The 22,809-nt window shown below is 36.3% G+C and overlaps 1 protein-coding gene and 1 non-coding gene across 2 annotated transcripts; one reads left to right on the top strand and one right to left on the bottom strand.

Moving 5' to 3' along the window:
- Positions 1–6,255: 6,255 nt before the first annotated feature.
- Positions 6,256–6,361, bottom strand: LOC141675646 (small nucleolar RNA R71). Its single transcript, XR_012556289.1, has one exon. It is a non-coding gene; the product is annotated as a small nucleolar RNA R71 (small nucleolar RNA).
- Positions 6,362–9,707: 3,346 nt separating this feature from the next.
- LOC141674415 (uncharacterized) lies at positions 9,708–10,868 on the top strand. Its single transcript, XM_074481125.1, has 2 exons — positions 9,708–10,121; positions 10,275–10,868. Exons 1-2 carry the CDS (start codon positions 9,708–9,710, stop codon positions 10,866–10,868), a joined length of 1,008 nt encoding a protein of 335 aa, XP_074337226.1.
- The last annotated feature ends 11,941 nt before the right edge of the window (positions 10,869–22,809 follow it).

Genomic DNA, 22,809 nt, shown 5'->3' with positions numbered 1-22,809 from the left:
GGGATCCGCTCTAACTTTTAAAAATCATTTTAAAGACTCGAAAACACTTTAAAGAGTGTTTGGAGTAATGCTGATTTAACAAAATAAATCAGTCCCAATATATTTAGAAAATGTCTGAATATTATTATTTAAATAATATTCTCATAAAGATAATCCTTATAAAAATAATCGAAGTAGAAGTATTAAAACTTATACTTGAAATGGATATTAAATAACCAAAGATATACTTATATGAAAGTACTATCTTTATTTGAATAATCGAAAATAAGTATGATTATTGACACCTTATTCTTTAATAAAATAAAGAATATATTTCAGTAATAAGCGGAGTCATAATACCTCGAATGAATATTATAAATAATATTCATTAAATAAAATAAAGGAGTCATACATCCTCAAATGAATATTCAAATAATATTCAATTAATAAAATAAAAGGAGTCATAAGCCCTCGAATGAATATTCGAAATAATATTCAATAATAAAATAAAGGAGTCATAAGTCCTCGGATGAATATTTGAAATAATATTCAATAATAAAATAAAGTTAAAGTTATCGAATAAACCTTATTCGATTAATAGTTTTGAAAACTATAACCATATATATATAAATATATATATATTATACTCGGGAACATCGACTCCCGGTTTAGAAATATGTTCACTTTTTGATCCCCTATACTAAGGGTAAACTCAATACCGCTTATTTCTAGCATAGGTATTATGCAACTATAAGCATTTTAACCAACAGATATATAATCCAAGAATATGAAACAGGCATGCATATATACCATATTACATGCTACAATATATCGCAAGAATTTGCTAATAACAAATATGCATTTATCGCAAGATCATGCATGTACACATATACATCACAACAACAGTATAACGGGTAGAAAACTTGTCTGAGTGCTCCCGGATAGACTTAAGCTTAGAGTGGGTCCGATAACCTATGAACAACAACATAAGTCGGAATTAAACCCCGGTCGCTTAAGAAACTAGACTTTAACCATTTAGAGTCCTAACGTTCGCTTTCGCGCTTAACGATTCACTTAAGTCGCTCGAGTACTCTCGGCTCCACCATTTTTAATAAATTAACCATTAAGGGTTTTAAGGAGATTCTTTCGCGAGTACCTTACCAACTGCCTAATCCACTTAACATAATTATTTCATACCCCAATTAGTCCTTTAAGGTCCTTAACCAAGGTTTCAAAGTAAGGCGAGGGGTAATGGTTCGGTCGCGAAACGCCGTTACTTAAAACGGTCGTTTCTCCTAAACCGTACATCGGAATCAAACGAACTACATATCAAAACGAAGCTCGTAACATGAACTATCTAATCATGGCAATGTTAAAAACCTAACAGGGAGTTCTCGGGTCCTGATGTTAAGAGAAAAAACAGTCTAAAGAAAATCAGACGTTACGATGGCTATGTTTACGCGATTTCCCAAATTTAAACCAATTCAAACAACCACAATTTCAACTCCAATTCACAACCCAATCAACCTCCATCTAAACTACATTAAAACGTCCCCAAATCAACTCAATTTTAACATTCATACTTATGCCTAAGCTTGAATTTAACTATACTACATTCTTTTAACCAAAACAACAAGATTTACCATTCTATTTCAATACCACTTCAACCCAAACTCTAAACCGCAAACATTAAGCTACAATATCACCATAATAATCAAAATCATCTTATTAAACATAGGAATCTAGGGTTTGGAGATGATATACCTTCCTTGAAGTGGTGGGAGTAGCTAGGAAGCCTTAAGAAGCTTTGAGAAGTCTTAGGGATGCTTGGATCTTAAAGGAAAACAATAAAAAATTCAAGTTAAAAACTTGAAAACACTATTCATTGTCTTCTTCATTGATTTAATGAAGAAGATTGAGAAAGAATTGATGGCTTAAACTCATGATATAGCCCTAACTATACATAAGGATGATTAGGGAATTAACTCACCAATTTAGGAAGCTTGGATCTTGAATTTTTGAAATTTCTTGCCTTTAAAGATGAAAAAGCCGAGAGCAAATGAAGAACAATGCCTTGGTTTCTTTTTGTTTTGATGAATAATGAATTATTTGGCTTGGTTGATCTGGTTTTGTTTTGTTTTTGGTTAATTACCAATTTAACCTTGATTTTGTGTGGTTAATAATCCACCACATCTCCTTCTTTCCCATGTCATGCCTATGTCATGTTGTGATGTCATCTTTCCCTCCTTGTCCTCTTCTCATTGGTTGGGTGACATCACTCTCTCTAATCCCTTTGATTAACTTCCTAATTGTTTACCTAATGACCGCTGATCTGTTATACCGTTCGCTTAACTTTCGTTTTCGTTTATCGTTTGAAGGATCATCCCCGGGATCTTATTACTTAGGTTCCCTTAACCTTTCTCAATACATTATATTCCTTTTTATGATCCTCTATTATAATCCTTTAATTTAAATCCTTTTTATCCTGTTACCTTATACTCAATTCTCTCCGTATCTAGTGAATTTCCGGGAAAAAATCAAAGTGTTCGGAATTGGATTCTGGTGATCTTTACATACACTTATATACCATGTAGAGTACTAATAAAATCTCAGAATATCCATAACAGAACCCCTACATAGTGTGGCATGAAAAGTTTTCTCATTCAGCTAAAACACTATTCACAAGGGTTACAAAAAGTTGAAAATTTTGGGGGTTATTACATCTGACAATAGTTACATAATCATCGTTGGTATCAATATATATATATATATATATGCTAACACACCCCCACAGTCGCAGCGGGAGGTGAGTGTCCGCTGAGACTGCTCCGAAAGTCTTCAAACAAAAATTTTGACAACCCTTTTATAAAAATAGCAGTATATTGATGACGAGAGGGTGCATGAAATACCCGGACCTCACCACGGGCTACCTTTTCATGAATAAAATGTATATCTAATTCAACATGCTTCGTCCGCTCATGTTGTACCAGAGAGATAAACAGCACTAACATTGTCGCAATAAACCAGGGTAGCCTTTTTCATCGGACAATGTAACCCCAAAAGCAAATTCTGATCCAATATTTTTTTGCAACCACATTTACAACCCCCCTATATTCTGCCTCTGCACTTGAAAGAGAGAGGGTGGGTTGCCTTTTCGAGGACCAATAAATTATATTGTCCTCAAGAAAAACACAATAACCCGAGGTAGAGCGTCGGGTGTCTGGACAACCACCCCAATCTACATCGGTATAGGAAATTAATCCTGTAATAGAAGAGGGATACAGGTGCATACCAAGGTCAAGAATTCCTTGCAGGTAGCGTAATATACGCTTTAAAGTGTTCATATGATGTTCTTGAGGGTCATGCATGTATAAAAAAATTTGTTGCACGACATAAGAGATATCAAGTTTCGTAAAAGTTAGATATTGAAGAGCACCTGCAAGACTTCAATAATGAGAACTATCATTGATACGAGGACCATCAGTTGAACTTAATTTTTCCTGAGTAGGTGTTGGTTTGCACGGGGACATGCCTGTTCGCTCTATGATTTCCTCAGCATACCTTTTCTGAGAGAAATAAACCACTTGCATGGCGAGTAACAGCTATACCAAGAAAGTAACTCAATGGACCTAAGTCAGTCATTGCAAACTCAGAGCTCATATGAGATATTATTAATTTCCTAAGAGAATCTGAAGAGGCTGCCAGAATAATATCATCAACATATAATAATATGTATGCCATGTCAGAACCATGTCGATAGATAAATAAAGTATGATTAGATTTACTATGCATAAAACCAATGGTGGAAACATAAGAAGCAAACCGTTTATACCATGTCCGAGGGGATTATTTAAGACCATATATGGACCTTTTGACTTTGCAAACATAGTTTGGATGAATAGGGTCCTTGAATCCCGGGGGTTGATACATATATACTGTCTCTTCAAGATTTTCGTGCAGAAAAGCATTTTTAACATCCAACTGATGGATGGGCCATGATTTTGACAAGGCAAGACTAAGAACTGTCCGAATAGTAGCCGGATTCACTACCGGACTAAATGTGTCATCACAAACAACACCTATTTGTTGAGACCTACCATCTGCAACAAGTCAAGCTTTGTGTCTTTCAAAATCACCATTAGCTTTATGTTTATGCCTAAAAACCCACATTGATCGAATAACATTAACACCAGGTGGACGGGGAACTAACTCCCACGTCCCATTTTTAATAAAAGCATTAAATTCGTTAGTCATGGCCAATTTCCAGTTAGGGTCTTTAGTGGCTATCAAAGATGATTTTGGTAATGGATAAATTTTGGTGGTGGTGTTTATGGTTAAGGAAAAATTTTGGTTGGGCTTATAAATGCCATGCATGCTCCTAGTAGCCATGGACCGGGCTGGTGGCTGTATGATTGAATATATTTTTATATATTTTTTGTATGATTTTTGTCCTCATATTTATATGTTTTGCGCTGATTTGGATATTTATTTAATAGCTTTTGATATTTTATTGTAGGCTACAAGAAAACTCTATACTTGGAATGATTTGGAGCAAAAAGTCCTATTTTTGAGTGGAAATAGAAGAAAATTCGTAATATTGGACTAGCAAATACTGTTTAGGCCATATCTAGAGATCCAGAAATTCGATTTTGACAATCTTACAGTCCACGCGAAGTCCACGAAATTCTCTTTAATTCAGAGATGGTTCAGAAAAGAGAATCCAGCTGGAGAAGCCCAGAAATTGTAGAGAACAGACAGCTACAAATTTTAATTACAGAATCCTACTCGTTCTAGAATTCTCACTTGTAATTTTATTAGAATATTAAAATACTTTTATTATTAGACCTTCAGATTTTATTATTAGCTAACAACAGAGATACATAGGTACGTACTATTATAGAGAACTAGGGTTTTTCTTCATCTCTTTCATTAGAAACACTTGTTTTAGCTTGGATTCATTATTCTCCGTTAGTATAAAGTTCAAGGTATTCCTTATTCTCTTGTTTTTATTAGTATCTATTTTATATGGCGTTCATCATTGTTTTTATTTCTTTTACATCTAGCATGAGTGAGTAGTTTAATTCTAGGGCGCAAAGGGAAGCCATGTTTGCACCATGAATATGCTTTAATTTGATTAGTAGTTTAATGAGTAAAAAGTAATTCTAGTCGATATATTTTAATACTTAATATGTGTAATTGGCCAATATCATAGATTATCTGTATGCAATAGGGGTAATAGATCGGGAGATTTTACTCACTAGAGGCACACATACGATAGCAGAATTGAAAGTGAGAGCGGGAGCATCACTGGATTTCTGAAAGTTTTAATGCTTGGGAAAGATTAACTTTTACTTTAATTACTTGACCCACTGAATTACTATACTTTAATGATTAGCTTGGTGTAAATATGGTGGACCTGCATCGCCCTAGACCTTTAGTTAATTGATTTAAAAACATATTTAATTTGCATTAGTAAGTTAGTTAAAAACCTTCAATATTCGTTTTACCTCGGAAATAATTCATAAGAGCTAAATTGAAATTCTTAAAACTTAGTCTCTTTACGGATACGACCTGCACTTGCCACTTTGTACTAGCAATAGACACCGTGCGCTTGCGGTTAGATATAAAATAACACATCAAGTTTTTGGCGCCGCTACCGGGGAGACGCCTAGTTTTTATAGATTTTAGTTTGATTGTTTTAGATTGTTTCCTTTGTCTCATTGGAGGTTTACTTCCAATTGAGGCATATTTTACTGCTTTTTCTTGTTTTAGTTGTTGATGCCCAGGTCCAAAAATGAAGCAGAAGTAACTCCTCTTAGTCCGGAGTTTGGGATTACTTGTCAGCAATACATAGATCGAGTAAGAAAAGAAAGGCAGCAAAATCTCGGTGATTCAAAGATCATAATGGCAGAACTTCCTATTAAATCGTTGAAGAACTATTCACAACCCTCTAAGAGTGGTGTGCCAACTGGACTTACTATGCCAACTATTGAAGCAACAAACTTTGAGATCAAACCAGCATTGCTCACTATGATCTAGCAGAATCAGTTTGCTGGTCTTTCCTCTAAAGGCCCTACACTTCATCTGCAAAGTTTTCAACAACTCTATTCTACCATCAAACATCGGGGTGTCACTGCAGACCAATTGAAAGTCATGTTGTTCGGGTTTTCTCTTCGTGATAAAGCTAAAAAATGGTTGAATGATATCAACGTGACCGAGTGGAACGAAATTGCTCAAGCTTTCTTAACTGAGTATTTCTCTCCTAACAGAACTGATGACTTGATTGACAAGATGATGGATTTCAAACAAGAATATGGAGAGTCTCTTAAAGATGCTTGGGAGAGATTCAAAGATCTTCAACATGCATGCCCTCATCATGGTCTTGAGAAGTGGTTTCTGATTAAATATTTCTACAATGGTCTTGACCCTGAAATAAAGGGTACTGTTGATAATGCTGCAGGTGATGTTTTTCTAGACAAGGGAGTTGATGATGCATATGCTTTTCTTGCAAATTTGGCTGCAAATCACTTTAGTAACCCGAGAGCACCTAAGAAGGGAGGTAAACTTGAAGTGGAGGCATATTCTCTCTTATCATCTCAGCTCGCTGCGTTAACTCAGGAGATTCATTCTTTCAAGACTTCACAATCATCTAATCCTCCTATGAGTATTAATGCATTGTCATCCATGGTTCCTATGAATAATCTTGTTTGTGAAGTGTGTGGTGTACAAGGACACTTAGGTAATGAATTCTCTTATAATTTTCAGAATTCACAAAATTTTCAGATGGAGTAAGCTAATGTTTTTCAGCAAAGGCAGCAGTATAATCCTTACTCCAACACTTATAATCCTGGTTGGAGAGATCATCTGAATTTCTTATATAGGAACAATAATGCTTAAAATCTTCTTATGCCTAATCAACAGCAACAGTATTAGCAATCTTATCAGAGTTCTCAACAACAATAGTATAAGCCTTCTTAGGGACCTATACTCCTCTGGGATTTCAGAAGCCTCCTCAAGCTAGTCAAGCTGCACAGCCTGATCAGACAAATGAGATGTTGAAATTACTGATGCAAGAGATTAAAGATATGAAAGTTCATAATAAGATGATGAAAACTCAGATTGCACAATTAGCTAGTTCTTCAACAGCAAGGCAGCTTGGCTCTTTACCATCACAACCAATAAATCCAAAAGAGAATGTGAATGCCATTGCTCTTAGGAGTGGTCTTACCTATGATGGTCATTCAATGCCTACTGCTGATGTGTCTGCTGATCAAGAAAAGGAAATTAGTAAAGATAACAATATGGATGATGTTGATTAGACAGACAGGAGTGAAACTGAAAGAAGCAAGAAAGCTAATAACGAGAAGATTGTAAATGCTCCTCCACCGCTTGTGCCTAAGTTGCCATTCCCTAGTAGGATGAACAGAACAAGGGTAGATCAACAGTTTGGTAAATTCATGACACTTGTCAAAAATCTTGAGGTAACTGTTCCTTTCACTGATTTAATTTCTCAAGTTCCATCATATGCAAAGTTTTTAAAGGATATTTTGACAAAGAAACGATCTTTTGGTGAGGTGGAGACAGTAGCTTTTACTGAAGAGTGTAGTGTTGTTTTACAAAATAAGTCTCCACCTAAATTTAAAGATCCCATAAAATTTTCAATTCCTTGTCATTTAGGTGCATTATCTATTGACAAAGCTTTATGTGACTTAGGCGCTAGCGTCTCTGTCATGCCTCTCTCGATTTTTCAAAAATTAAATATGGGAGAGTTGAAATGCACACAAATGACACTGCAAATGGTGAACCGTTCTATAAAATATCCTTTGGGTATTTTAGAGGATGTGCCTGTCAGGGTTGGAAAATTTTATATTCCTGTAGACTGTGTAGTGTTGGATATGGAAGAAGATAGCCAAATTCCCATTATTTTGGGGAGACCATTCCTTTGTATTGCAGGTGTTGTTATTGATGTTAAAAATGGGACTCTAACTTTGAGTGTAGGTGACGATAAAATTACTTTCACTCTAACCTCTTCCCTTAAGTCCCCTTTGCTTTAGAATACTTGTTGCAAGATTGATGTCATTGATGAAATTTTTCATGATGAGCTACCTCAAGTTTTATTGAATGATGTGTTGGAAGCAGTTCTTATGCTTAAAGCTTCGGAAGGGTAAGGACATGCTGAAGTTGACTCGTTGATTCTTGAGTTGGATAGTAAGGCTGATCCAATCCAAGGTTGTGAGGTAACAAACACTATTACTTCTTGTGATAAATCTCAGGTAAAGAAATTAGAGTTAAAGCTCCTGCCATCTAATCTCAAGTATGTGTTTCTTGATGATAATAAGTCATGTCCTGTAATTGTTAGCTCTAATCTTGATGATGATCAAATTTATAAGCTTCTTACTGTGTTGTGTATGTATAGAAAAGCAATTGGGTATAGCATTGACGATCTTAAAGGGATTAGCCCAGACTTTTGCATGCATAAAATTCATCTAGATGAAGATCATAAGCCTTGTATATAGGGACAACGCTGCTTGAACCCTAACATGCAAGAGGTTGTTAAAAAGGAAGTTTTAAAACTTCTTGATGGGGGCATTATTTACCCAATTTCTGACTCAAAGTGGGTAAGCCCGGTTCAAGTAGTTCCTAAAAAAGGAGGTACCACTGTGATTAAAAATGATAAAGATGAATTAATTCCCACTAGAGTTGTCACTAATTGGCGAATGTGTATTGATTATCGTAGATTAAACACTGCCACTAAAAAAGATCACTACCCTCTTCTATTCATTGATCAAATGCTTGAGAGACTTGTTAAACATAAATTCTTTTATTATTTGGATGGGTATTCAGGGTTCTTTCAGATCCCTATACACCCTGATGACCAGGAAAAGACTACATTCACATGTCCATACGGTACCTTCGCATATCTAAGAGTGTCATTCAGACTATGCAATGCCCCTACTACTTTTCAGCGCTGCATGACAGCCATTTTTTCTGATTTCACTGAATCTATTATGGAAGTATTTATGGATGATTTCAGTGTTTATGGTTCTGATTTTGATGCATATCTACATAATATTTCTAAAGTGCTTAAACGTTGTGAAGAGGTAAATCTAGTTTTGAATGGGGAAAAGTGCCACTTCATGGTCAATGAAGGGGTGGTACTTGGTCATCTTATATCTAAACATGGCATCCAAGTTGATAAAGCAAAAATTGAGGTGATTGAGAAACTTCCTCCTCCTATTAATGTCAAGGGAGTTAGGAGTTTCTTAGGTCATACGGGGTTTTATCGTCGTTTTATCAAAGATTTTTCAAAAATTGCAAAACCCCTCACTCAATTATTTCTTAAGGTTGCCACTTTTGAGTTTACTGACGCTTGTCTAGAATCTTTCTACAGGATAAAGAATGCTTTGGTCACTGCACCTATCATACAACCCCCGGATTGGAATCTTCCATTCGAAATCATGTGTGATGCAAGTAATTATGCTATTGGAGCAGTTCTCGGACAGAGGAAAGACAAGGAATTGCACGCAATCTACTATGCAAGTAAAACCTTGGATAAAGCTCAGGTGAACTATGCTACTACAGAGAAGGAGCTTCTGGCTGTTGTCTATGCTCTTGACAAGTTTTGAACATATCTCATTGGTTTCAAAGTCATTGTTCATACAAATCATTCCGTTCTTAAATATCTGTTGGCCAAGAAGGAAGCAAAACCGAGGCTTATTCGATAGATTATGTTACTCCAAGAATTTGACTCAGAAATTAAGGACAAGAAAGGTGCTGAGAACGTGGTTGCAGATCATCTCTCACAGTTGCGTTTCAAATCAGATATTATATCAGGCACTCCTATTGACGATTCTTTTCCAGACGATCACTTATTTACGGATGCTACTCAAACTCTTTGGTATGCAGACTTTGCAAATTTCTGTGTTAGTGGATCTCACCCTCCAGAATTGACTTATCAACAGCGAAATCGGTTCTATCATGATGCTAAACAATATTTTTGGGATGACCCTTTCTTGTATCGAAAGTGCGCTGATGGTATCTTTCGTAAATGTGTTCTCGAGTTTGAAGTAAATGACATTCTTAGGCATCGTCATTCTCTATCATGTGGAGGACACCATGGTCCATCTAAGACCGCTGTTAAGGTACTCCAATCTGGTTTCTTTTGGCCTTCTTTATTTAAGGATGCTCGTGCTTTCTGTCAGGCTTGTGATGCATGCCAAAGAACGGGTAATATTTCTAAATGCCATGAGATTCCACAAACCAAGATTCTAGAAGTTGAAATTTTTGATGTTTAGGGTATTGATTTTATGGGATCTTTCCCCACTTCTTGCGGGATGAAAAACATCTTGGTTGCTATTAACTATGTATGTAAGTGGGTTGAAGCTATTGGATCCGCAACCAATGATTCAAAGTTTGTGATGAAACTCTTTAAAAATATTATCTTCCCACGCTTTGGAGTTCCAGGAACAGTGACTAGTGATGGTGGTTCTTACTTTCGTCATCGACAATTTGAAACATTGTTAAAAAAATATGATATTACTCATAAAGTTGGCCTAACTTATTATCCTCAGACAAGTGGCCAAGTTGAGGTTTCAAATCGTCAAATCAAAAGCATCCTAGAGAAGGTGGTTGCAAAGTCTCAAAAAGATTGGTATTTGAAGTTAGATGATGCTTTGTGGGCTTACTGGACAGCTTATAGGACCCATATTGGCACTACTCCATATCGACTTGTTTATGGAAAGGCATGTCATTTGCCGATTGAGCTTGAATATCGTGCTTTTTGGGCTATCAAAGAGCTCAACATGGATTTGAAAGTTGCTGGTGAAGTAAGACTTCTTCAGATTAATGAGTTAGATGAGCTTCACGTGGATGCTTATGACAATTCTTGACTGTACAAGGAAAGAACAAAAAGAATACATGACAAGATGATTTAACGACGTGATTTTCAAGTTGGTGACAAAGTCCTGTTATTTAATTCGAGGCTTCGGCTATTTCCTGGAAAGCTCAAATCTAGATGGTCCGGGCCATTCACTGTTACTGATGTTAAATTTCATGGTGCTATTGAAATAATGAGATCTGATGAAGGAAAATTTAAGGTAAACGGTCAACGGCTGAAATTATATGTGGATGGTGCATTTGTTGGAAAGTTGGAGATGGTTCGTCTCAACAACCTCGCTACTGAGCTTTAAATCGAGGTTAAAAGTCAAGCTAATGACTCTAAAAAAAGCTTCTTGGGAGGCAACCCAATGTATTGGTAAAGTAATTTATTGTATTATTATTATTAATATTATTATTATTATTATTATTATTGTTGTTGTTGTTGTATAATATTTTTGTATATTTTTCGGATGTTTGTATCTTTTTATATTACTTCCAAAAAGTGTCTTGATGAATTTTGCGTGAAGTATTTCAGGAATATTAAAAAATTTCAGGTCGATGTCACCCGCCATTTCACAGATTTTAGTTGGCGGTGCTGCACAATTTACACCCCATGATTACACCCCATAATGCACATCTCCTCCATAAACAATATTTTTTTCCCAACCCGCGGTGCGCAATGTTTATTTTGCGGGGTGCCTCGCTTCTGTTTGTTTGAGAAGTAAAATTATGTACGCCCTCAGTGCGCTGGTCCTACCTGTGGTGCGCCTTATTTCTGGAAAACAATTTTTCTTTGAATATGTGATGTGACTTACGCGCCTCGGTGTCCGCAACACTACCCAGGTGTAAATTATGTCTGTATTCATGCACCGCGGTACACAGGAGCAGAGCCACGATGCACAATATCTATGCTTCTCACAATTTCAGGTTGAATCATCATATGGGCCTGATACTCTGAGCCCATTTAACACATCCAATTGTTTTCTCTGTTGGGTCTTTCACTGGTACATTTGCAGCATCCCAGTCCATTTCAAGTACATTTGCAGCAACCCAGTCCATTTCAATGCCATGCCAAATCCAATTGTTTTCTCTGTTGGGTCTTTCACTGGTATATTTGCAGCAGCCCAGTCCATTTCAATGCCATGCCAATCAGCTGCCACTCTATCTGTTCTCATCCAATCAGGTTCTTAAACACTGCCATGTGTTCGCTAGTTAGCATAGTCAACAGACCTGTCATCATCCACCTCATCTCTCCATGTCCACGTATAATCACCATCCACGTCAGCAGTCAGTACCACGTCAAATCCTTGTCAGCGCCATATCAGATGTTTGCTAGCTGCTGTAATAAAAATATTAAAAAATGGTGGGAGGGAGGAATTTAACCCCTGTCCTTGTGCTTGCAAGGTTTCTACTTGCCCCTGCCAACCACTTCTGATGTACCTCTTTTCCTGTAATTGGAAGAACAAATTTCCTTATTACATGAAGTTAGTCCATGAAATCTTATTTAGAGGGCGACTCTTAATTCTTTTTGCGCGGGACTTCGTGCACAAGCACTAGGGGAGTATTTCTTACTTTCTTTGTATAATTTTTTTTATTATTTTCTTTTTGTATTTTTTAGAATTGTGTTAGTTATTATTATATTATTATATTGTACTATAATATAGTTTTTTTAATCATTTTTTTTTCTTCTTTTCTTTTTCATATTTGTTCATTGAGGACAATGAACCACTTTAGTGTGGGGATGTATTCTCAATAATATTATATTTTAAAAAATTTTAAAAAAAATCATATACATAAAATCCAAAAAAAATTAAAAAATTAAAAAAAAACATTTTATATATAATTGTCGCTCAAGAGCATGTTAGCATGGATAAGTACCCATTGTATAGATTAATTTTGCATGATTAATTCTGAGTGTCATATCCGTGGAAATCATTTGATGCTTGATAATTCTTTATGTATGCTTGCAAAAATTTGAAAACTTGAGATGCTTCTTAGTTAATTTTAGTTAGTCGAGCATGTTTTTGTCTTGTGAGGATTTGAGCCTAATTTATGATTGATGCATTATTTACAATCAATTTCGTTTGTTGTGTGATGTTCATCATTTGCATGTTGCTCTAGAACTTGTTTTAAACTGTTTTGAGATTACATGATATTTGTGTGCATGATAATGATAAAGACACTAGGATAAACCTCATTGACCTAAATAATAACCATGAGAAATATATCCTTAGTGAACCCACTTGAGCTTATATCCTGTTTCTTTCATATATCACCAATCTAAATTTCTTGAGCCTACTTAATTATTCTTGTCTTGATTTACTGGTAGAGCATATTGATTCAACTTCAGGGTTGGTGAATCTTAAGTGTGGGGATTTCTTTTGTTAAGGTGGTACATTTCATTGGGAATAAACATAAAATAGCTACTTGATCTTGAAAAAAAGAAAGAAACAAGAAAAGAAAGATCAAGTACTCCTTTAATATCATTGGGTGGCAATTGCAATGTCATCTGAAAGGGACGATCCACGGATGTGCTGGTATTAAGTTCATTCTTGGTGACTTTTCACTGCCCTTGATTACTGGAGAATTACTTGAATTTGAAAAAAAAGGAACAAGATCAAGTTTGTGTTCATTGCATGTTACAATATGAAAGTGGGAAAGTACATGGGTTATATGTGCTTTGAAATTTAGTGCTTGTGAGAGACTTATCATCTTTTACATGATCTAATTTTCATGTTGAGTGCTTTAATTAAAAGTGAACAGTGTGCTTTATTGGTTTATCAAGTTAGCCACTTGTTAGCCATTTTCTTGATATCCTACCTGTACCTAAGCCTCGTTACAACCTTATCAAAGACATTTTGATTCATGTATGCATGTATACGAATTTGAGTGAAACACTTACACCTATACACTTGTGTGATTTCCATCCATAGCATGCTCACTTACTGATTGCGACTTTGATGTCTATTTCATGATATTTTTGTCTATCAAGACATTGTGTGCATACTTGGATTATTTTGTGTTAATTGATGCTTAAGTGAGAGTACTTGTACTTTTCAGACACTTTCAGGTTGTTATGTGATTGAGGTTTACATGTGTGGAGTGCTATGATATGTTGCATACTTGAGACTTGGCAGAAAATAACGGATTTTGTGGGTAGATCTACTATAAACCCTCACGAGATAACACTCGTCCTACTAGGGCTGCCTAGGGGTTTAACGGCTTGTTGCATTCGCTCAATGCAACCGTGTCATCGACGAAAGTGATGTTAGCTAGTTAGGAATTAAATTTTATTTCGCTTTTATTATGAATATGTTGTGCACTTGATGATTACCTAAAAAAAACATCTAAGTAGATTTTACTTAGTGAAATAATGTAGCACTCAACGGATAAGAATTATAGTCCCGACGGATAACTCAGTTTGAGTACCGACGGATGAGTAATTTATTATCCATTGAGTGAGTAGCTTATATAATGATAAGTTTGTAGCTCAGTGTTGTATGCACCTTTGTATAGAATATGTAGTAGCATATAAGTCATGTTGACTTTATCTAGATATGCAGAATAGGTTGATTAACTGTACATAAGCAATGTCTTGTAATTTTGTATAAGTGAAATGAGGTCAAGTGCCAAAATAGCTATCAACGGATGCTTAACAAAGCTTCGACGGATGATCAAATGACTTTCAATGGATGTTCAAAATAGCAGTCGACGGATGATCAAGTAAGTCATCGACGGATGATCTGAAAGTCGACGGATGATAATATCAAGATTCAAACATCAGTTGAACAGTGAAAGCTGACACACAGTCGTCGAGATTGGATACAAACACTGTGGAAGCCTATTAACTGGGTCATAGAGGACGAAAAACAGCAAAGATCAAGACTGTTAGATTTTATATTTATTCAGTTCTTTTGACTTTATAATCTTGGTAATATATATAAACCAAGAGAGTAGCAAATAGAAAATAACTAAGAAAACTAAGTGAGCTTAGAAACAAACACAGAGAAATCTTTGTAAGCACTATCTTTAGCATTTCCTGTGTTCTTAGTTGTTCTATCTTGTAAAAGCAGTTGTGAGCATTTCTGCACACAGAGTTCTCTCGATATATTAATATATATCTCTGGTGGAATTGTTTAAATCCACCAGAAAGTTTTTAAAGTCTCTTGTTTTTAATTACTCTTATTTTGATTCATTAAAGTTTATATTCCGCATTGTGCTAATCAAAACAGATATATCTATAATCGAGTTGAACATTTTTATTTCAAGAAAAAGATAAAGAATTCCATTCAACCCCCCTTCTGTAATTCTTGCTATATTGTTAAGGGACTAACAATTGGTATCAGAGCAAGCTCTTAATCTACAAAGAGTTTAAAGATCAAAACAATTCAGCAAGATGAACAAGAAAGATGTTGGAGTCAAGATTCCTTTTCTGGATAAAGATAATTACCATCATTGGAAGGTAAAGATGCATCTTCATATGCTTTCTCAAGATGAGGCCTATGTGGACTGCATAGAAAGAGGCCCTCATGTTCCAATGAGAGCTGCAACAGGAAATGAACCATCAGTTCCAATGCCAAGGCATGAATGGTCTGATCCTGATCTTGAACAAGTCAGGAAAGATAAAAAGGCCATGAACATTTTGTTCAATGGTGTTGATGCAGATATGTTTGATAACATCATCAACTGCAAGACTGCCAAGGAAGTTTGGGACACAATACAGATAATCTGTGATGGTACTGAGCAAGTAAGAGAAAATAAAATGCAGCTCCTGATTCAGCAATATGAGCATTTTCACAATGAAGAAAGTGAGTCACTCACTGACATTTTTAGTAGATTCCAAAAGCTACTAAATGCTCTTAAATTGCATGGAAGAGTCTATGAGACTAAAGACTCCAATCTGAAATTTCTCAGATCTCTTCCAAAGGAATGGAAACCAATGACAGTCTCATTGAGGAACTCACAAGATTATAAGGAATTTACTTTGGAGAGACTGTATGGCATTCTGAAGACCTATGAGCTTGAAATAGAGCAGGATGAAAGAATGGAGAGAGGAAAGAAGAAAGGAGGATCCATTGCACTAGTTGCTGAACTGGAAAAGGAGAAGGAAGTGAAGATGGAAGCTGTGGAATCAACTTCAAAGGCCTGTGAAAGCAAGGGTAAAGGGCTAGCTGCAGAAAGTGAAGATTCTTTGAGTCAAGATGACATGGAGGACATTGATGAGCACCTAGCATTCCTTTCAAGAAGATTTGCCAAGCTCAAGTTCAAGAAGAACTTTGGAGCTGCCAAGCCAAATAGAAACATGGTGGATAAGTCAAAATTCAAGTATTTCAAATGTGGCTTGGCAGGGCATTTTGCAAATGAGTGTAGAAAGTCAGATTCCAGTAAGAAGAGATTTGAGTCTGTGGATTATAAGAAAAAATACTTTGATCTACTCAAACAAAAGGAAATGGCTTTTATTACACAAGAGAATGACTGGGCAGCTGATGGTTTGGATGAAGATGAGGAGATCAGCTATGTCAATCTAGCCCTTATGGCCAAGTCTGATGAAACAGAGACAAGTTCCTCAAGCAATCAGGTAATTACTACAAACCTTGCACATTTATCTAAAGCTGAGTGTAATGATGCAATAAATGACATGTCTACAGAATTGTATCATTTGCGTGTTACACTTAAGTCCCTCACTAAAGAAAATGCTAAAATCAAAGAAAATAACTTGTTTTTGAGTGAGAGGAATAATGTGCTTGAGTCTCAGTTTGTTGAGTTTGAGAAACTAAAAATTGAGTGTAGAATTGCTAAGGAGGAATTAACTGAGTCCTTGAAAAAGGAAGAAATTTTAAAGAAGCAGCTCGATCGTGAACAAGAGGTGATTAAAGCATGGAAAACATCCAGAGATGTTCATGCTCAAATCACCAAGGTTCAAGGAATTGAGTCCTTTTGTGATGAAGCCTGGAAAAAGAATAAGGAAAAACTAGAACCTATTTTGGTAGATGGATTGCTGACAGATGTAGACTCGACGGATGATGAGGACTATCCGTCGGATAACAAAATGTGTTATCCGTCGAATGATAAAAATCCTCATCCGTCGGCTGTGAACAAACCCATTAGTAAAGCCAAATTAACCAAGCTAAATGAAAAGTATGGGTCTGTTTCCAAGAACTTTGTTTCAGGAGAGTCAAGTCAAGCCAAGAAAGGGAAGAAGGCTAATGTTGGTCACATGACTGTCAAACAGTTGAGTGACAGACTTGAGAAGATAGAGGTAAAAACAGAAACTAAAAGGAAAAACAATAGAAATGGTAAAGTAGGGATTAACAAACATAACAACTACACACCTGACAAATATGCTCCTAGAAAAATCTATGTCAAATGTGGTAGTGTAAATCATTTGTCTGTTAATTGCAAATCTGCCATGCCTACTCCCATGTCTGTTCAACCTCAATTCTCTAACATGAATTCCATGCCTCCCATGCCTGTTAATGCTATGCCTACACAGAACATGAATGCACAGTTTGCTAATATGCCATTTGCACCTAATCCATATTATGCTGCATACAATATGCCTCAAATGCCATTTAGCATGCCTTACTGGAATAACATGTTTGCACCAAGCATGCCATTTCCTGTTAGCCATAACATGCATAATAATTCTGTAGCATCTAGTGGTTTCAAAGGCCCAACCCAAATGACTAAGGAAGAATCTAAAATTCCTAAGTCAAATGAGTTAAAACCCAAGAAACAGAAGAAGAAAGCTAACAAGGCACGACCCAAGGAAACTTGGGTACCAAAATCAACTTGATTTGATTTTGATGTGTGCAGGGAAACAGAAGGAATCTTTGGTACTTGGATAGTGGTTGTTCATGACACATGACTGGTGATTCTACCCTGCTCACAGAGTTTGAAGAGAGAGCTGGCCCAAGTATCACTTTTGGAGATGACAGCAAAGGTTATACTGTGGGATATGGCTTGATTTCAAAGGATAATGTCATCATTGAAGAGGTTTCCTTAGTGGATGGTCTCAAACACAATCTGTTGAGTATCAGCCAGCTTTGTGATAAAGGCAACTCAGTAACCTTCAACAAAGAAACCTGTGTTGTGATTAATAATCAAAACAACAAAGTGGTTCTCACTGGTGTGAGAAGAGGAAATGTGTATCTAGCTGACTTCAACTCAAATAAAGCAGAATCTGTAACTTGTCTTCTCAGTAAAGCAAGTCAAGAGCTATCCAATTTGAAATTCAAGACCATGAATGAGCTGGTAAAGAAAGAGCTAGTTAGAGGCATTCCTCTGGTGGAGTTTACAAAGGATGGACTATGTGATGCCTGCCAAAAAGGGAAGCAAATTAAAGCATCATTCGGGAAGAAACTTGATTCAGCAATTGAAGAACCTCTGCAACTGCTTCACATGGATTTGTTTGGACCAGTCAATGTTTTGTCAATATCAAAGAAAAGATTTTGCCTAGTAATTGTAGATGATTTCTCAAAGTTCTCTTGGACCTATTTCCTAAAGTCCAAAGATGAAGCTAGTGAAATCATCATCAATCACATAAGGCAAGTTAACAATCATCCTGATTTCAAAGTTAGAAGAATCAGGAGTGACAATGGAACTGAGTTCAAGAACTATATCTTGAGAGCATTCTGTGAGGAAAATGGGATCCTGCATGAGTTTTCAGCAGCAAGGACTCTACAACAGAATGGAGTAGTGGAAAGAAAGAATAGATCTCTTATTGAAGCTGCAAGGACAATGCTTGAAGAATCAAAATTACCAACATATTTCTGGGCTGAAGCTGTCAACACTGCATGCTACACTCAGAACATCTCTCTGATTAATCAAGCAAAATGCAAGACACCTTATCAATTGTTCAAGAACAAGAAGCCAACTCTGAACTTTCTTCATGTCTTTGGCTGTAAATGCTATATTCTGAGAAATCAAACTGATCAAAATGGGAAGTTTGATGCTAAAGCAGATGAAGGAATTTTTGTTGGATATGCTGTTGGTAAAGCATATAGAGTCTACAATCTAAGAACCAACATTGTTGTTGAATCTATACATGTTGTGTTTGATGATAAAAAGATTGAAGGACTAAAAGATGGAGATTACCATGAGAGCCTCAAATTCGACAATGTTGAGATGGTCAGTGAAGAAAGTGATGATGAAAGTGATCAAGAAACAGTGTCTAAGGATAATGCAGACAAATTTACTACAAATGAAGCACAAAACTCAACATCCGTCGAGTTACATAATGCTTCATTCGTCGGAAGGCAATCTGTATTATCCGTCGGAAAACAGCCTGCTTCATCCGTCGGTACTCAAAATTCACCATCCGTCGGGTTATCAAAAGGAGCAGGAAGTCAAGGCAGATCACCCATAGAAAGCACCCCAATTTCAAATCAAAGATCCACAAACTCAGGGGGAGTTTCTAGCAATCAAAACTCAATCACACATCAAGACAACATTGAGGTCTCTTCATCTAGGGCTAATCTACCTCAACCAAGAAAATGGACAAAAGATCACCCCTTTGAACTGATTATTGGTGATGTTTCTTCCAGAGTTCAAACCAGGAGAGCAACTCAAGAAGAATGTCTATACAGCAGCTTCCTGTCTAAGGAAGAACCAAAGAAGGTAGAAGAAGCCTTATTAGATCCTGATTGGATTTTAGCTATGCAGGAGGAGCTAAACCAATTTGAAAGGAATAAAGTATGGAAGCCGGTACCCAAGCCTAAAGGAAAGAATCCAATAGACACCAAATGGGTATTCAGAAACAAGATGGATGAAAATGGCATAGTAGTAAGGAACAAAGCAAGATTGGTTGCTAAAGGCTATTGTCAGCAAGAAGGGATAGATTTTGATGAAACATTTGCTCCTGTTGCAAGACTTGAAGCCATCAGAATCTTCTTAGCCTATGCAGCCCATGCCAATTTCAAGGTCTATCAAATGGATGTCAAAAGTGCCTTTCTGAATGGAGATTTGGAGGAAGAAGTGTATGTAAGTCAACCTCCTGACTTTGAAGATCCAAATTTCCCAGAGTATGTCTACTATCTATTGAAAGCACTTTATGGACTGAAGCAAGCACCTAGAGCCTGGTATGACACTTTATCAAAGTTCCTTTTGGAAAATCACTTCACAAGAGGTACTGTAGATAAAACTTTATTTTTCAGAAATGTGAATGGCTCTAGCATACTTGTTCAAATTTATGTAGATGATTTTATTTTTGGCTCTACAGATGAAAAACTTTGTAAAAAGTTTGCCAAACTGATGCAAAGCAAGTATGAAATGAGTATGATGGGAGAATTAACTTACTTTCTTGGTTTACAAGTTAAGCAAGTTAGTGATGGAATATTCATTAGTCAAACTAAATATATTTTTGATCTTTTAAAGAAGTTTGATCTGATGGATTGCACAGCTGCAAAAACTCCCATGGCCACTGCAACTAAGCTTGAACTAAACACTACTGAAAAGTCTGTGGATATTTCAAGTTATAGAGGCATGGTTGGCTCACTTCTGTACTTAACAGCCAGTAGGCCAGATATAATGTTTGCTACATGTTTGTGTGCTAGATTTCAGGCTAATCCTAGAGAGTCTCATTTGATAGCTATTAAAAGAATTTTTAGATATCTCAAAGGAACACCAAAACTTGGCATTTGGTATCCTAGAGATTCTGGTTTTGATCTAACTGGTTATTCAGATGCAGATTATGCAGGTTGCAGAATAGATAGAAAAAGCACAACAGGAACCTGTCAATTTTTAGGAGACAAGCTTGTGTCCTGGTTCAGTAAAAAGCAAAATTCAGTTTCTACTTCTACAGCTGAAGCTGAATATATTGCTGCTGGCAGTTGCTGTGCACATATTTTATGGATGAAAAATCAATTGCTAGACTATGGTTTGCAAGTTGAAAGGATTCCTATTTTCTGTGACAACACAAGTGCAATTGCCATCACTGAAAATCCAGTGCAACATTCAAGGACAAAGCATATAGACATCAAGTACCATTTCATAAGGAAACATATAATGAATGGTACTGTAGAGTTACATTTTTTTCTAAGTGAGAAGCAACTTGCAGATATTTTTACCAAGCCACTGGATGAATCCACCTTTTCTAGGTTGGTAAGTGAGTTAGGTATGCTTAATTACTCTTGAATTTATCTGAATTATTCTTGCAAGTTGAAAAGAAGCCAGAAATTTAGTTGATTTTTAGTCTTGGATGAAATTTTGGCTAAGTCAAAATTTGTCTCTCGACGGATGACCATTATCCATCGGGTTGAGTCATCCGTCGATATACAAATTGTAAATAAAAATCAATTACTTTTCTGGAATATTTTAAAGCTCGACGGATAACATTTTATCCTCATCCGTCGAAGTGTCTAAATCTTAACCGTTAATTCCCTGAACATTATCCATCGAGTATACTTACAGTTTATAAGCATTACACGACGGATAATGGGTGGAATTTTTTTAAAGTTTATTTTAAAACGGTAATTTTAGGCAGTTTCTATTGGGTAATTTATTTCTCTTTATTATTTTTATCCGTTGAGTTTGAGCAAAGTATAAAAGCCTATTTCATTCTAATCATTTTCTTTTATCATTCTCAAATTCAACTGTCTTATTTCATTCTCTCTCAAGCAAAAATCCTCTTTCTCTTCAAGTTTTTCTTCCCTAACAATGGCACCCGTAGTAAAGATCATGTCACAGACTGGGTTCATCTATGAGAAGAACAACTTCACTGCCTTGGTCAATAAGGGGATTCAGCAATCTGAAGACTATCATAAGATGATGGACTTCGTGAAGAACTGTAAGTTAAGTTTTGCTATGCTGGAATCACCCATAATTTATTGTGAAGTTGTTGAGGAGATGTGGACAACAACAATCTACAACTCTACTGACAAAACCATCACTCTGACCATCAAAGGTAATGTTTTCTGTATCAATAGTGATGTCATAAAAGCATGTTTCAAGATTCCTGATGACAATGTTACTGCACCACACACTGACACTGATATTGTCAATATGCTAAATTCCATTCATTATGCACTTCCTACTGCAAAACTAAGTGAAATTAGAAGACTAGGTCTTAGGTAGGAATGGAGTTACTTGTGTGATGTAGTAACTAAGGTCTTTTCTGGAAAAATTAGTAATTTTGATTCTGTGAACATTTCCATGCTTAACATGCTATACATGCTAGTTACAGACAAATATTACAACTTAAGTGATCTGGTTGTGTATGAGTTAGGTTATAAATTAGGTGACTTAGCCAAAAGAGGAAAGAATATTTACTATGCTAGATTTTTTATGCTTTTGGCTAACCATCTTTGTGAAGAGATTGTACTTGAGAACCCAACCAACAAATTAGCATGTTGGGTTCAAGAGAGAAGAATCATTGCAGATCTGAACAGAGCCAACCATCACAAGGATGTGCCAATGTTCTATTTTCCTGTAATGCTGGCACCTCAGGTAAGTGAGGTAAGTTCATCTACACTCTCAACTATTCCAATCCCTTCTATTTCTTTGACTTCAGGCATAGCTATAGCAACTGTGATAATGACCAAACAGTTGTCTACCAAAGCTGCCAAAACAACTGTAAGTCTTAAATCCAAATCAAAGAAAACCCCCTCTGGTATCTCTCAAAAGGTACCAGTTGAAAATTCTACCAAACACAAAGAGGGGAGTGTGAAGGAGGGTAAGATAGGTGAGGGAAGGGGTGAACATCAAAGAAACCCCAAGGATAAGGTTGGAAAGATAAGTGAATCCTAGCCTAGCCACACTGCAGTTTCCCAACAAACTGCAGTGCTTAAAAAAGATAGAAGCTCATTTCTAGCTGCATCCTCCCAAAAGGATGTGGCTATTGAACAAAGCTCTCATCCAAGAGCACAGGCCAAGAGGGTTAGGGACACAAGCCTACACCAAACTTACACTAGAAAGAAGAAATCCAAAACAACTGGGGATGCACAGGACACACAC

This window comes from Apium graveolens, chromosome 7 (genome assembly GCF_009905375.1).
Source record: "Apium graveolens cultivar Ventura chromosome 7, ASM990537v1, whole genome shotgun sequence".
Lineage (NCBI taxonomy): Eukaryota > Viridiplantae > Streptophyta > Magnoliopsida > Apiales > Apiaceae > Apium > Apium graveolens.
This window is presented reverse-complemented; position numbering and strand designations above follow the sequence as displayed.